General features: G+C 43.7%; 1 protein-coding gene across 10 annotated transcripts in view; it reads right to left on the bottom strand.

The window, feature by feature from the left end:
- Positions 1-68: 68 nt before the first annotated feature.
- mam (mastermind) overlaps positions 69-16,360 on the bottom strand; it is a 400,368-nt gene continuing 384,076 nt past the window's right edge. For 8 of the 10 annotated variants that reach the window (XM_065229419.1, XM_065229421.1, XM_065229420.1 and 5 more), the window contains 2 exons: positions 10,005-10,970; positions 69-9,937 (listed from right to left, as the gene is read on the bottom strand). In XM_065229419.1, the coding sequence (XP_065085491.1) occupies positions 9,255-9,937; positions 10,005-10,970 (1,649 nt within the window). In that variant the 3' untranslated portion in view covers positions 69-9,254. The remainder of the gene's footprint in view (positions 9,938-10,004; positions 10,971-16,360) is intronic. The other 2 variants (XR_010518234.1, XM_065229427.1) reach the window with 2 other exon arrangements.

Below are 16,360 nucleotides of genomic sequence, written 5' to 3'. Positions count from 1 at the left end.
CGTTCGTCAAGTGCTTCAGTTCGTTTCATTTGAAGCAAAGACTTGTTTCAATAGACGCAATGAATGACTCGCTTTCACTTCAATTTGGGGCTCATGGTCGACTTGTCACGCATCGCGTCGTCCGGCATCAAAATATAGCATACGAACAATATCGGTTGCTGATAGGGATGGCATCCGGATTATATGTAGCAATAATATATCATTTTATACTAAGCTAATATTAAATTAACGAGGCCATTCTGAAGAACAAGATGGCGGCCATCGGGGTCATGAAAAGTCTCAAATACCTTACGATATTGGTATTATCGAAACGGGAAAAACGCGTAGATGCCAAAAATCGATATCCGACGCTATGTTGGAATCCAAGATGGCGGCAATCAGTATTCAGAAAGTGACAAATACTCTACAATATGGGTATTTTCAGAACGGGGACAACCTGTAGATGCCAAAAATCGATATCCAATGCCATTTTGGAATCCAAAATGGTGGCCATCGGGTTTCACAAAAAAAATGTGTCAAATACCCTAATATCTGGGTATTTTTCGGAACGGGGACGACGCATAGATGCTGAAAATCGATATTCGATGCCATTTGTAGGCCTTTCGACACTTCTTCTGAACTCGGAAGCTACTATCTTTAATTTCAAGATGGCGTCGGACATCAATTTCTAGATGTCACCCCGACTCAAAAAAAAATCCACATTGATCGGTATTTGACAGTATTTTGCGGTTTTTCTGAACCAAAGCCGCCATCTTGGATTTAAAGACGGTGTGACATCAATTGTCGGCATGTACGTACCGTGTTGGGTTTCAAAATGGCGCCGATTTCGGGCTTCTAGGCGTTACCCTGATTCTAAAAAAAAACGTCTTCTTCTTCTTATTCGCATTTCCAGCTTATTTCTTAGCGCATATTAGCTTATTGCGTGCTCTCAACTTATTGTTCTAAATGCACTTCTACAGTTATTAATTGAGAGCTTTCGATGTCAATACCAATGCATGATTTTTTATATGGTGTGGCAAGCACAACGATACTCTATGCCCAGGGAAGTCGAGAAAATTCCCAACCCGAAAGGTTCCCTAGACCTCCGGCTTGGTAATACCGTGCTTTTACTAACTAGGCTATGAGGCCCCGCATGTATGGCAATTTGATAGAATTTACAACGTTTTCTTAAACCGGAAGCCGCCATTATGGATTTTAAAATGGCGTCGGATATCGTCAATCTCCAGACGTCACTCCGATTCCAAAAATACCCATATTGAATTGGAACGGCATCAGCATTTTCCATTTTTTTTTCCAGCCTCTAGACGCCATCTCGATTCCAAAAATACCCATATTTATGGGTATTTGAAAATATTTCCCACTTGTTCTGAAATCGGATGCCGCCATCTTGGATTTCTAAACGACGTCGCATTTCAATTTTTGATCTGTAGACTTCATACCGATTACAAAAATACCAATATTGATGTGTATTTGAAAGTATTTCCCACTTTTTCTTAAACTGGAAGCCGCCATCTTCGATTTTAAAGTGGCGTCAGATATCGATTTTCAACCTCTAGACATCATCCCGATTCCGAAAATACCTTTTTTGATAGGTATTTGACAGTATTTCCCACTTTTTCTTAAACTGGAAGCCGCCATTTTGGATTCCAAAATGGCTTCGAATATCAATTTTCGATCCCCCGAGTAAAAAATACCCATATTGATTGGTAAACAAACCACCCGACAATGATAAATTTGACATCCACGTGCACAGATCTATGCGCATACGCTTAAATGAACCGAGTGAACAATCAACAAAAGTCACAATGCGCAAATTTGGATCGAACAGCTTCGCTTCAATGCAAAAGTAAGTTCATTTGACAGTGAAAGAAGAAATGAACACAAGTCAAGTCAAGCCAAAACAAACAGCATGAAAACTGATCGAAAGCGGTTCCTGTTGATGTTGACGGGGATCTGCTCGAAGAGAAGACAGACTGACCTTCAATTGAAATTGATGGCATACAGCTTCATCGTCACTTGACGATTATCGATTGAAAGTGACTTAGTGGGGCCCTGGATCGACCAACTATCTTGCATGAATTTGAATTTTGACATAACAACATTCTCTTGATCAAGGCATTGAAGTCAACATTTCTCGATTACTTTTTCCAACGGACTTATCAGCTTTTGTAAACAATGCACATGATCGTCGGTTTGGCGTAACTGGTAGCTCACACACGCATACTAACAGCACTATCAGGTAGGGGAAAATTTCCGCCAAATTGACGATCAAATGCATTGTTTACAAAAGCTAATAAGTATGTCCCTTCGAAAAATTGGTCGTGGCTAGATGTTCGTTACGCCTCTCTTGTTGTCAATATTAACATTAGTCTTCATCTTGGAGGGGATGATTTTGAGGATCAAAGGCAAAATGATTATTTTCATGTTATACAAATATAGCGCTGAAGAACGTGTCGTGTTGGTTTTTACACAATCGATGGCAAATTATTGCCTCATGCTGAATTGATGCTAATATCGAGGTTTAAGGCTCAGTGGTCGACAATATCCAAAATAATAATTAAGCTCAAAATAAATTTGGGAAAACTTACTTTTTCAAATAAAAGTCTGTCGAGGTCACCCATTGTCCTCTAGTAGTAAGTAAATCAATCCAATTACTCGCTAGGAAATTTTACAAGGAAACTTTTCTTCCAGGACCGCAAAACGATCCGATGCTTGTGGAAAAAGTTATTTTGCCATTACTGATTGCTAGCCAAACGAACTGCTCTTTATTCTTTTTTGACGTAGGATTACGTCTTTCGGTAACATATTGGGGGAGCAATTCCAAAAAATTAAAATATCAACCGCGTTACGAAAAGTGGTCAGGTTTTGACCACTTATTACTCTGTCAACAACGGATGGATTTTAATTCTAAACAAACCAATCGATTGAAAATTTTTCTACGAATCTGCTGAAATGAACACTTTATCTATTTTCAATCGGTCACTATTGAAAATTACACAAATGTGTAATAGTTGCAATGGTGATTAAAATTAACACCGATTGCCTGAAAAAAAGCACTTTCCCTAACACAGATTTCAAAATTGAATTCAATTTGGTCCATCCAGCAGTTCTTTCGACGCGTGGCGTTAAACATTGTTCTACAGTATACAAATAAAGGCTGCTCGCAAGCAGCGAGCTGCAGCTCACATGAACATCTATTCACCAAAGAAAAAGAAAGAAGCCGCACCGCTACTGGGATTCAGTAGCTCTTCGTGAATCGCTGTGGGCCATCTATGCCAAGCGCGTCATCCTTGTTCCAAACAACATACAGCTTGCCAGCCTCATCTGTGTTGAACACCTTTATAGCTCAGCATTACTCAACTATTACGACAAAACGGTTCTTTTCAGGACCACCATAAATTAGTGTTGTTTAAGAGTTGATTTTCATTAAACTTTCACTCGCCTTGCTGCCAGCCACATAACCCCCAAACCTCTTCGTTTCTAGCAGCACTGCCAGCTGCTGTCTGCGCGAGACAGTCACGTTGTGTGGGGGTTCACTCAGCATGGCGGAAAGCCGATATCATGCGCAGAGTCTTCGATTTGGATGAAACTTTGCACAGGATTATTTGGAAACAAGCGAAGCTTTTCACAAGGGCGTATTTGTTTTGGCACACAATTTATTCAAACAATCCTACTTGGAAAAAACTTCGAGTGTAGAGCAAAACCGTCTAGGAAAAAAATGTAGACTGAACATTAGGCTTTCCGAAAAAGATATGATCAGAGAACAGTGCTCATTTCGTTTGACGAACAGTAAATGAACTGAAAATATCTAGGTTGTTCTGTGGTTAGATAAAATTTCAGTCAATTTATGAAACTGGTCTTAGAGTTCTGCAGTTTTTTTTATTTTGAAAGCACTTATAGAACGACTCATTAGAATGAGTTTGGACTTGTGATCGAAAAATGGCCCCCGGGGGCTACGGGATGACCTTCTGGAAGATCAGAAGACTCATTTGAACGAATTCGGACTGGTGATCAGAAAACGGTCACTGGAATCTACTGGGTGAGCTTTCGGAAGGTCCTTAACAACAGCGAAATGGTCAATTAATGAAACTGGACCAAGAGCTCTGTGTTTTTTTTTCGAAAGCACTTCTAGAAGACTAATTATAATGAATTCAGACTTGTGACTAGAAGGTGAACACTGGAGGCCACTGGAGTGTTGTTTTCATAAAATTGGTCCTGGATATCTGCGGTTTTTTGCGAAAGAACTCCTACAAGACTCATTAGAATAAATTTGAACTTGCTTCTGGAAAATGGACCCTGAGGGCCACACAGTTAATCTAGCTCGGTAAAATCTCCAACAGCCGCTTACCTCGGCATTTACTTTTGCTGATATATCTGTAAAATATCTATTTGTTAGCTGAGTCTCGGCAATTATTTTACTGAATCTCAGCAAAACTAAATTGCAGAACTACTCGGCTGTTGGAATCTCGGCGAAAAAATTTAAGTGTGCACGGGATAACTTTTCGAAAGGTCCAAGAGTGGTCAGTACATAAAAGAACCCAGCGTTTTTTTTTTAGAAAACACATTTAAAGGACTCAATACAAATAATTCGGACTTGTGACCAGAAAAAAGACCCTAGTGATCATGGGGTAAACTTTCGGGAGATGGCAACTTCCGGTAAAGTGTAAAATACTCCTGAAATACTATGGGTACTTCCGGAACGGGGAGGTCCTGTAGAGGCTAGAAATCGATTATTGACGCCATCTTAGAGTCAAAGATGGCGACCTCCGGTTTGTGAAAAAGCGTTAAATATGTACGAGGACGATGTCTAGAGGTCGGAAATCGATGATCGACGCCATTTTGGAATCCAAGATAAAAAAGGGTCAAATACTCCACAATATGGGCATTTCACGAACGGGGACGACGTTTAGAGGAAATCGATCATTTACGCCATTTGGGGATCCAAGACTCCGTTAATTTCTATCCACTGGATTGGTCTATCCGCATAATTGGCTACTTCATCCGGATAATCCGAAAGGTTACTCAGTGGCCTCCAGTAGTGTTCATTTTCCGGTCACAAGTCCGGCAGGTAGCCTCAGTCGTACGAGGTGGATGGGCCACCTTTTGCTTCATTCGATATTGATATCGTCTAAGTAGTTCCGTTTCGGTCCCTCGAGTGGATCTGGAATTTTGGGCAGATCTTGTCCCACCCTACTAAGTATTCTCAGAAACTTTCCTTTGGAATTATGCTTCGAATTCCCTCTATATGCTCCCAGAATATTTGTTTCAATTATGCTCCGAATTATCGTTGAAGTATTGTATGAAGTCTCTTCAAAATTCCTTGAAATTATAGTCAGAGTTGCCCTGGAATTCTCCTCAGATTTCACCTGGAATTTGAAGTTCCACAGAGCCACCTTGAAGATTTCTGGAGGGAGTTAAGTTGTGACTCGTTGACCATTTGAATGCCACTGGCCAATCCAACACTGTTGTTATCATTCTCTGGAAGGTGTCGGTCGGATCCAAGCATTGTTAAAGCATACAGAGGATCACTATACCGTGGTATCATGTTCTGACAACATCTAAAATGGAAATATATTTTGTTATCAATACGTACTGTTTGTCTACGAACAGGCCAGTTGCTGTTGGCGCAGCTCCACTTGGTCATTTGAGTGAGATCATTCATTTTTATTTATTTATACAGTAACCCCTCCCTATCGTTAGGACGTCGATTCAGCTTATTGTTTACCAAAACGAACCATGCTGCAAACCCTACCCTCTTATCCAACATCCCAGTGATTCCTCGTGGAAGTGCAGAGGATTTCTCGGCTTTCATCAAAGCGAGTGTCACGTAAACACATTCCTACCCATTCCTTTTTTGAGCTTCGTTCGGGTGCGGCCCGCGCTGGTATTGTCTAGTTTGAGATCACCAATTTTTACACATTGAGGATGATTGCTAGTCCCGAGCATCGTCTATTGGTTCTCTGTGTAAGTACAGCTGATCTGGCAATAACAGGGTAGCAACCGGTGGCGGTCAATCATACTTATGCTCAATACGTACTGTTTGGGATTGTAGTCCTTCAACCTTTCATTTTCATTTCCTCCAACATTAGATCCTGCTACGCCTTCCGTTGGATCGTGACGTAGGTACTTTTTGAATCCTTGAATTTTCAGCAGCTTTCGAATGACGGTAGTTCACTCAATGGTGGTGAAAGCTGCTTCCAACAGGCAAAATAAACAATATTTCGGTTCCTCGTTCACAAGCAAAATTTACTTTCACTAGGTATCGATCTGAGTTTCAATCCTCTACTTGATCCACCATGATAAGTTTTTTCGGTTTGCAGTTGGAAAACCATCGGCTTGCTGGGATTAGGATACAAATTGCCGTGAAATTTTGTAGAGCAAAACAAAAACAACGACGAGTACCGTGTTATCACAGACAAACAGACGTAACTCTTCATTGTGTATCTTCGTTCACGTATTTAACGGTTGATTTGAATATTATCAGTTCCGCGAACTACTCGCCGCAGCGCTGGCATCGGATCACTTTGACGTTTCTATACATTCTATAGAACTTTTATGCAATATTGTTTGCGATTTAGCGAGCAAGCTTCTTTTCCGCGAGAAACCCGAGAGATGTCGTTACTGAGGTCCTATATTTTGAGATACTATGTTTTCAAGAAAAACTTTTTCAAAGAGTTACGTCTGTTTGTCTGTGGTGTTATGATTATTCGTTTCGGTGACATTAGGTCACACACACAGTCACTGTTTATGAGCAGTCTCACTAACACTTGTGCTTCAAAGTTCCACCTTCGATTGACAGAGCCGCTGTTATCAGTGACGTTTGCCAGTCTTCTTGATTTGTAGTCTTCGATTTTACTCAGCTTTGAGGAGCTCAATTTTCAACGTTTTTGGATGAAATCCCGCTCAAAGTTGAGTTCGTCTCAATAGCCGTGCATGTTAGAGAAAACAGATATTATGATGCAGGAATCCAATGAGGTACAGAGAGAGGTTAACCAGATCGTGAAATATCGTACAGGGGTTTTACTCACACAATTTAACCGACTGCTTCACCTCGGTAATTCAGCTCATTGGCAGGAATCTTTCACAAAGTACAGTGGGTAAAGAGGCGACATCTCATCCATTTGACAGGTTGTCTGCTCGATGACTTTTTTCCATTATTTTTGGAGAAAACTTCGAAGGTAATCAACAACGAGAAACGTAGAAGTGCAGAAAACTTTGCAGGAGTTTAGCGGATTTCGTATCAATTGGAGCGAATTTGTATGAACTGCGTAAAACTACATAGAAGTGCAGGGAATTTCGTAGAAGAGTACAAAAAATAGCAAAAGTTCAGAAAGCTTCTAACCACCTACAAACCGACATGAATGATCATTCAAATTACAAAGGAATTTTTGATCAAAACACAAAACTGACATCTGCCGCCGTGTTCGCGGAAAATATTTATCCTAGCCACGAAAAATTTATGAGTTGGTTCGTGTCTAATCTATTTCGGACAAATTATTTTTATCTAGATAAAACATTCTATGGTTTTGACCGATGCGATCGCTGCTTATTTGAATCGACCGTTATGGATTCTCGATCAAGAGTTTAGTTTGAGTTTCATGTCGGTTTGTCGGTGTTATATCTTCAGGGGTTCTTTACGACAAAAAAGCTAAATGAACTTCCTGGAATTTTTTTTTTGAGCTTCATTAAACATCAGGGAACTCCCCACACGTTTAGAAATAGAGGGCGAAGAGGACGAGGGTTCTTTTTCAAGAAGAGGACGAGGACGAGGGTTCTTTTTCAAGAATAAATTTCTTAGGTGTTATATGATGACGTATCTTCAAATTTGGCATCCCTGGATAGAGCTCACATTTACATCTGTTTACGAACTTGCTTTTTGCTTATAACTATACTATAAGTAACTGCAGCATTGTGCAAGTTGCTGTACGAAAATAATATGCTGCAGAAAGCACGGGAACATACTTTTGCTTGGAACAGACTTAAGACAGCCAAGAACAAGCTGACAGTGAGCTAAGAGAATAAACGCGAGCCTAAACGAGTAAATTTCTTAAAACTCTCCCCAGAAACCGGTGGCTCACTCCAACCTTCAGCTACCACTCAAAACGCACCAACATCGACTATTGAAAAACAAAATTTGACTATTACCTGTAACACAGATTCGGTTTGCCGAGCTCAATGTTTGATTCAAGTGTCATTTTCCTTTTTTTTCCATTATAAATTGTTTCATTTACTGCTTTGATTACCGTTTTGTCATTCAAAAATTTTCGCTACTTTTCAATAATTAATCCTTAAATAGATTTTCCTTTCGTCAGAGTTTAGTTGATTCTCGGTTTTAGTTTGTTTTGTCTTACTTACATAGCTAGTTAAAGTTTTTCTTTTGTTTTGTATACACAGTTACTCCCTCTCTCGTTTCGCGTTTTGCTCTCCTCCCCTCCTCCCACTGGAATCTATCATTCGTAACATTTAGGTGTTCTGTTTGCGCTGCTATACAAATTACCTAGTGTCCCTCCAAAAACGTCGTTACACCTCCACGTTCTGTTTAGAATATTTTGTTCAATTACCGCCTTCTCCTCTATCGCACAAGTTCATGTTCATTGTAAGGGTCACAAATGGAAGGGGATTAAGATGATGGTCTTCCTTGTTCGAAAAGCAGAAACTATCAAATGGCAGAATGGCTTTGAACAAACGGCACTCCCAACTTGAGGCCACACAAATAAAATATCCTAGGTAAGGAATGTTTCCCGCTACTACATATAGTCTAAACACCATTTTGCAGATGGATTTAAAACTAAACTTAAATAAGCTTTTAGTAAACACGATAGAGAGTTTGCTTGTTCGACGATACGCTGTTCTCGGTAAAAAAAATAAATTATGTAAAGTTTAAAATGTACAACGAAAAAAATGTTGCTGCTGGCTCCTACGCGGATCTATCCCATCTAAGCATTTGTAACGAGTAAGTCAAATACACTACGTTTGTCTATGTACAGGATCCGTTTCCCTATTTTACCAATGGTTCTTTTATAGTTTTGATTCGTCTTCTTTTCCGCTATCGTTCGTCTTCTCATTTTGATTTAATAAATTAACCACCTCTCCCCTATTTTTCCTATACGCTTAACTTTTACAACGGAAAGCTTCCCCTCCGCATGCAATTTCGTGCTTGCCCGCTTGCATGCAAGTCTGTTGCATTGGAAACGAGCCTTTGGCTCACTGGGCACTAAAATAATATTCTACTTACAAGTTTTGGGAGAAACCACTTACAGAATGTCCTGGATGTTGAAGTTTTCATTGTCCAGCGAACTGAGCAGATCCTGCGCATTGAACTGGCTCGGGTCGCCCACCGGGAGATTTTCCAGGAACTCCAAACTAAAGTCCGCATTCGGAATGACGGAGGAATTGTTGTTGGGGCCGTGGGGACCAACGCCTCCGCCGCTGACGCCACTACTGCTATTGTTCGCGCTGCTATTACCGTTGTTGTTGTTACTATTGTTACTACTATTAGGGTTGTTTCCGCCGCCGGGACCTGGTCCACCACCGCCCGGACCCGGACCGGGACCAATACCCGGATTGTTGAACGAATTCATCACAGATTGTTGATTTGCTTGCTGCTGCTGCTGCTGCTGAATGGTCATCGTTTGCGATTGGCTCATGTGCAACTGGTTCATCTGCATTTGACCCATCATGGCCTGTTGCTGTTGCATCATGGTCATCTGCTGCTGCATCTGGCCCATTCCTCCTGCCCCACCGCCTCCTCCCATCTGACCCTGGTACATTCCCATGCTCTGCTGTTGCTGCTGCTGCTGTTGCCGAATCATCGCTTGCTGCTGCATCTGAAGCTGGGTCATGCCTCCTGGACCAGCGCCGGGTCCACCACCGCCATCCATCCGACCTACGGGACCACCGTTTGGCATTCCCATGGCATTACCCGCTGCTCCTGGACCTGGAATTGAATCAAGAATTTAGATTCAAACGACCCTACTACCACCATAAGTTCCCATGGAACTCACCCGCACCGAATCCGGCCGCTCGCATATTGCCACCACTGCTGGCAAAGCTCATGCTCTGCTGCTGGGACATCATCATATGCCGCCATTCGGCCTGTTGCTGCGATCCCATTGGCATTCCCTCCGGTCCGACCTGCACGTTGGGAGGCCTCTGCACTGGACCGCCTCCCATCGTCGCCGGGCCACCCGCTCCAGGTCCAAAGCCACCCAGCCCTCGTGGGCCACCATGGCCGTGCTGCTGCATGTAGGCCGCATGTTGCGCCCTCATCATCGGTCCCGAGGGTGGAATCGGTTGCTGCGTTATCCTCCGCATCGCAGCTGGAAACCGTCCGCCGGAAGCATGCAGCATCTGTTGCTGCTGAGCGGCCAACATTGCCGCACTTGGATTGCCACCCTGCTGGGTCGCTTTGTACTCCGGTGGCGGAGGTCGTCCACCCACGGCCATCTGTTGCTGCATCGCCTGTGCTCGGATCATCTGCTGCTGTTGCATGTACCGCATTCCCATTGGTCCAGCCGGTCCGCCTGGAACTCCCGGGCCCATACTGTTGTGCATCATCTGTCCTCCCGGACCGCCCATGGTATTCGAGACCATCGAACTGAGTCCGCTCAGACCACCGTTCGGGCCCATGCCCATGCCACCCATTCCGAGGGGGGTATTCGGATTTTGTCCCATCGGACCGCCGGCTCCCATGGGACCTCCGTGGGGCATTCCACCGGTGGAGATTCCCGAATTGGGACCGCCCGGTTGTTGTTGTTGCTGCTGTTGAGCCTGGGGGTTCGGAACTCCTGGCCCATTGGGGCCCTGCTGCTGCCCGGGGCCACCGGGCTGCTGCTGAGGAACCTGATTTGGACCGGGCCCGGGACCGTTGCCTTGCTGTTGCTGCTGTTGCTGTCGCTGGCGCATGGCTTGTTGGGTAAAGTTGATGGTTTGAGACTGGGACACCGTGTACTGGGACTCGAGCGAGGAACCTGGAAGTGCGGAAGAGAGAGAAAGATGGAGGTAAATAAAGGAAAAGTTGAAAAATTCGAAATTTTGGGGATTAAAAAGATTAGGAAGCTTTAAAATGTCTGGCAGGACTGGCAAGTTGACCACCGAAGTTGATAAACTCTCGTTTTCGACTCTCGTGGGTTGAACCAGAGGGCCGCAGATTGGCAATGCAGTTTAAGCGGAGTGAACACTTCTTGATCGGTTACAAGTGCATTTTTTAAATTATTCAAATACTACAAGGGACAGCCCTATGGGGTTGTACGCAATGTCTTATATAATAATAATTTTATTCGTTAACTGCAGCAGGAGCTTGTGTTTTTTTGTGTAGGCATAGAAAGTAGAAATTATTTACTAAAACACTGCAATCAATACAAATGAATATAGTTACTAATAAATGCTACTAAGTGTAAAACACGACTTCAAGTGACAACGCGAGCTATATAGTAAAAAGCATTTCATCGACTTTAGAAATTTTTCAAAAATGTTTCTCAAGCTTTGTCTAAGGTAAACATTAATTGAGGGGGTTCGAAGGAAAGGGGTGTAAGTGACTTTGATCGTTTCTCTTCATCGACTTTCTTTTTTGATAGCCACAGCTTTATAAATAGATTTTCCGCTATTTCTGCCACATAGCTTGATTCTTATCTAGCATCCAGAATGGCACACGAATCAAGGAATGTGTTTGCAGCTGAATTATTAACAAAAGAGAAAGTCGATTAGGAGAATCGATAAAACTCACTTACACCCCATTCCTTCTAACCCCCTCAATTTAAAGTAATCTGGCTGAAAAATGGCGGAGAAGAATTTCATGGAATGGGTCATTACATACACCGAACCGGAAAATGTAAGATTCTCTCACAGATTTAGCAAAGCTAAGACTAACTGCTACAACGTATTGTCCTTCGGAAGGCTCAAATATTGCACATCTCGATCGAATTCTATTGCGTTTTAAAACTGTTTTTTTCTCGTTCTCAATTCACCGGACTAGGATAGGATAGGAATAGTTTGTCGCCAGAAATCAAGAGCTCCAGAATACACAAATGAATAAATTTCGAACGTGAAAACCCAAGAAATTACACAGGAAAATGTCTCGTTTTGGATGATGAAAGTTACTTTCCCCTGTCAAAATCTTACATTTATCTATATTATTCAGATAATAGTTGTACAACATCTCCAAATGTAAGATTCAAGTTCAAACACAAGTTTGAACAGAAAGTGATGCTGTATATCGCCATATCGGAGAGAGGAATTTCTAAGTCATACATAGTTCAAACCTAGCGTTTTGGCTATCAGACAAGAAGTGTACCAAAATCAATGTTTGAAGAAAATATTGATTCAATTTCTTCAAAAATATCACTCAGACGGAAACTACGTGTTTTGACCGAATAAAGCATCATCGCATTATGCTAAGAAAACACTAACATTCTTGGAAATCAAAATAACCCGTATATACTAAAAAACCACAATCCAATAAACTTGCCTCTGTGTCACCAAATTGAATTTTTTTTTGGTCTACAAAAAACTTTTGGAGGGCCATCCAATGTAATCAGCTAATAAACCGAATCAAAAGTTGCATTCGTAAAACGGATTTAAGTGCTGTACAACGACCACGAATTGCATCAGTTGCTGGCAGTGTTGCCACATTTTCGACGAAGACTACGTCTTACGGGAAGGTACTGGGGGTAAATCGAAAATCTAAAATTGCGACCGTCACGAAAAGGTGTAAGGTTTTGAACGCTTATAACTTTGTCATTTATAAATGAAATTAAAATCCAAATACACCAATCTATAGGAAATAACGCTCGTAAGCTGTTACAATAAACGCTTTTTCATTATTTTTTATATTTTTTTCATAAAAACTGTTTGAAAAATGTACAAAAAAGAAGTGATAATTTATCACTGTTTTGATGAAATAAACGTTCTCCCCAAACCCAGTCGTGATAATCGAGTACCATTTGGTTGCACATCGCGCTGCTTGAATCTGAAAAGTTATAAAACAGCGCTGCAAATGTGCCTCAACTCATCGATTCTCTGCTTGATCGTCAAGCAGTTCAGTTCGGTGTTAGCTCGCTCTCTCGAGTTGTTTGAAAAGTTCGTGGCGATATTGTTCGCGCTCTCTCTTTCGCGGTTTGTCGTGCGTGTGTGTGTGTGCCCCGTAATGGGAAAGCATCGGTCGCGAAGCCTGGCGAAGGTCCAGAACTCCGGTGAAGGAAGCTCCGGTGTGCCTACCTCGAACAGGTTTGCTGTTCTCCCCATGGATGGGAATATCCAGCCGACTGTGTTGGAAAAACGCAGCAAGAAAAGGAAGAAGAACCGAGGCCAGTCTGATGGTACGATTGGTCGAGACGATGCTTCTGCGACGAACGGAGATTTCGGTGACGCTGCCGATAAAGAAAATGCTGCTGACATGAGCGCGGCAAGAGTGAAGCTACCTCCGCTGGTGGTGAAAAATGCCCATCTCAACGAGCTCATCGCGGATCTGGCGTCGCTGGGCGTCAAAGCCGAATTCAAATTGGGCAGAGTCGGCACCAAGGTGGTGCTCCGTACCAAAGCGGAGTATGACTTGGTCATCGCCCACCTGAGGACTTCCAAGGTGGAATTCTTCACCCACGACATCCCCGGTGAAAAACCGTTCAAGGTCGTCATCAGGGGCCTACCAAATTTCGACCCGAAGTTTATCGAACATGAAATCAGGAAAAGGTACAAGCTGGCCTCAAGTGCCATGTACCGAATGACAAGAAGAGACGAAAATGTGAAGGCGTACCCGGATAGCCTTTTCCTGGTACACTTCCAGAAGGGAACGGTGACGCTCAATGCACTGAAAGCCATCCGGTCCATCAATTCCATCATCGTTCGCTGGGAGCCATACCGTGGCGGCCATCGCGATGTGACTCAGTGCCAGCGGTGTCTGAACTTCGGACACGGTACCCGCAACTGCAACATTAAGCCACGCTGCGGAAATTGCGCTCAAGACCATGCCACCTCCGAATGTGCTGCGGATGAAGCTGTGGCGTCCAAATGCGCCAACTGTGGTGGTGCTCACCAAGGATCCAACAAGCAGTGCCCTAAACGCGAGGATTTCAAGCGCATCCGAAATCAAGCGTCCATCAACAATCAACCAGCACGAAGGAAGGATAAGGCCCCGGCTTTCAGGACGGAGGACTTTCCGCCTCTTCATGGACAAGCGAATCCCAGGGTGCGATCCGCGCCCCCTCAAGAAACGTCTGGATCTTCTGCTGGACAAAGCTCTCCATTCCCCCCTGGATTCTGGAGGCAACCAACAGCTCAAAAAAATAATCCCGATCTGTTCTCAGCAGATGAACTTATGGAGATTTATATCAACATGACCGGTGCTCTACGTAAGTGCCGCAATAAGCCCGAACAGATCCAAGTGCTCGGTAAGTTCATCATCCAATATGGTGTCTAAACCGCTAACCATCGCTACCTGGAACGCTTGCTCTATAAGAGCTAAACAGATTGAGCTTGCCGACTTCCTCCGCAAGCATAGCATCGACGTGGGTCTTCTAACGGAAACCCACCTAAAGTCCGGTGACAGCTTCTGGTTGCCTGACCACAACATTATCCGGCTTGATCGCACCAGCTCCAGGGGGGGTCATCGTCAGAAAGGGAATCAAGTTTTGCACTCTGCCCCACATCCGCACTTCTATCATCGAAGCCATTAGTGTGGAGGTGGAAACACCAACTGGAAACGTCCGGTTTATAGCAGTTTACTGCCCACGTCAGTGTACCACAAGCAACGGCCTGGACATCCAATTCAAGAACGACCTGACCGCCATCACTCGTACTAGCTCCCGATTCATCGTTGGGGGCGACCTGAACGCCCGCCATGAAGCTTGGCGGAACTACCAGCGGAACCGGAACGGATGTCTATTGTTCGACCACGCACAACATGGACTGTACACTGTGCAATTTCCGGACGAACCAACTTTCATCTCTCCGACAGGAAATCCCTCCACGCTGGACTTCTTCCTATCGAACATCGGACTATCCAAGCCGGAGGCACACAACGATCTCAGCTCCGACCACCAACCGGTGGTGACTGAAGTCGGTGTCAACGTGGTTCCTGCTAGAAGCTGCCTGCGTAAAGACTACCACCATGTCAACTGGGTGCAGTACGGTCGAATGGTGGACAGTAACATCGATGAAAATCCACTGCTCGACACCGTAGATGACATCGACCGGGCGTTGGAAGGACTCCAACAGGCCATATCCGAGGCTGACGAGACATGCGTTCGACGAGTTCCTGTGAGGGGTAAGTTTGTTGCTATTGATTCCCACACCCAATTATTGATTCGATTGAGAAATGTGCGTAGACGCCAGTTTCAGAGGACTGGAGACCTGGGCAAAAAACGTGAACAGGCAGATTGCTTCCAGAATGGACTCACTCTGAAATGTCGCTCAGAATAGAGTGCTGAGGATGGTACTTGATCGTCCCTTCGACACTAGAATAACAAATTTACACGAAGAGGCAGGCATTGCCAAAATAGATTCAAGAATTAACTAAATTAAGACTAAGTTTGCACAAAAATGTAATTTATCAGAACATGCTTTGATAAGCAATTTGTAAATAGTAGATTAGGGGCATATAGCAGTTGTAGGTTAGTTGTAGTTCAAAATAGTAGTTTTAAGTTGCCTTCTTTTTCAAATTTATAACAAATCAATGCCACCAAGGTGGTCATTCTTAAAACAGGCCTGATAGGACTAGGAACTGTAATTAATAATAATTGAAATTTCGAAAGAACTAAAGTTGATGTTAACCAAACAAATACAAGAAATAAAGATCATTTCAGGTCGGTTAATGCTGGGTAATGCGCAATACAGATCCCATTGAGATCACTAGCCTCTTCCCAGCAACTCCTATCCCTACCTCCCCGTGGTACCGGTCGGGAACTGTGAGCAACCTTAGGGAAGATCGGGTAACCAACCCCGGTGGGAACTTTGGTCATAGGCTGACAGGGAAGGGGGGGGGGTTTGCTTCGGCAAGCCTGAGCGTTTGTTCTCCAGGAGGACCGGCTCACAACAGCGTCTGTTCCCATGTTAGCGGCGGCTGATCTACGTCCGAGTGCCAGTGAAGGACTCTAAGCACAACTGTGCGTGCACCCTGGTCCTCCGGAAAGTTAGGGGGTTGGTGTCAGACCCTGCAAGCCAGCCGTAAAAAAGCATTGCAACGGAAAATCAGCAACAGAGGAATACGAACCGAGACCAACGGCAACGACCCCAGCGACGGAATAGGACTTGCGATTGGAAACTCGGCACGTGGAACTGTCGATCTCTCAATTTCATCGGGAGCACCCGAATACTCGCCAATCTACTGAAGGACCGTGGATTCGGCATCGTAGCGCTGCAGGAGGTG

Source organism: Ochlerotatus camptorhynchus, unplaced genomic scaffold, assembly GCF_037179485.1.
Source record: "Ochlerotatus camptorhynchus isolate MF236.1 unplaced genomic scaffold, CSIRO-AGI_Acam_v1.1 ptg000314l, whole genome shotgun sequence".
NCBI lineage: Eukaryota > Metazoa > Arthropoda > Insecta > Diptera > Culicidae > Ochlerotatus > Ochlerotatus camptorhynchus.
Note: the sequence above shows the minus strand (reverse complement) of the source record. Positions and strands in the feature narration are given on the sequence as shown.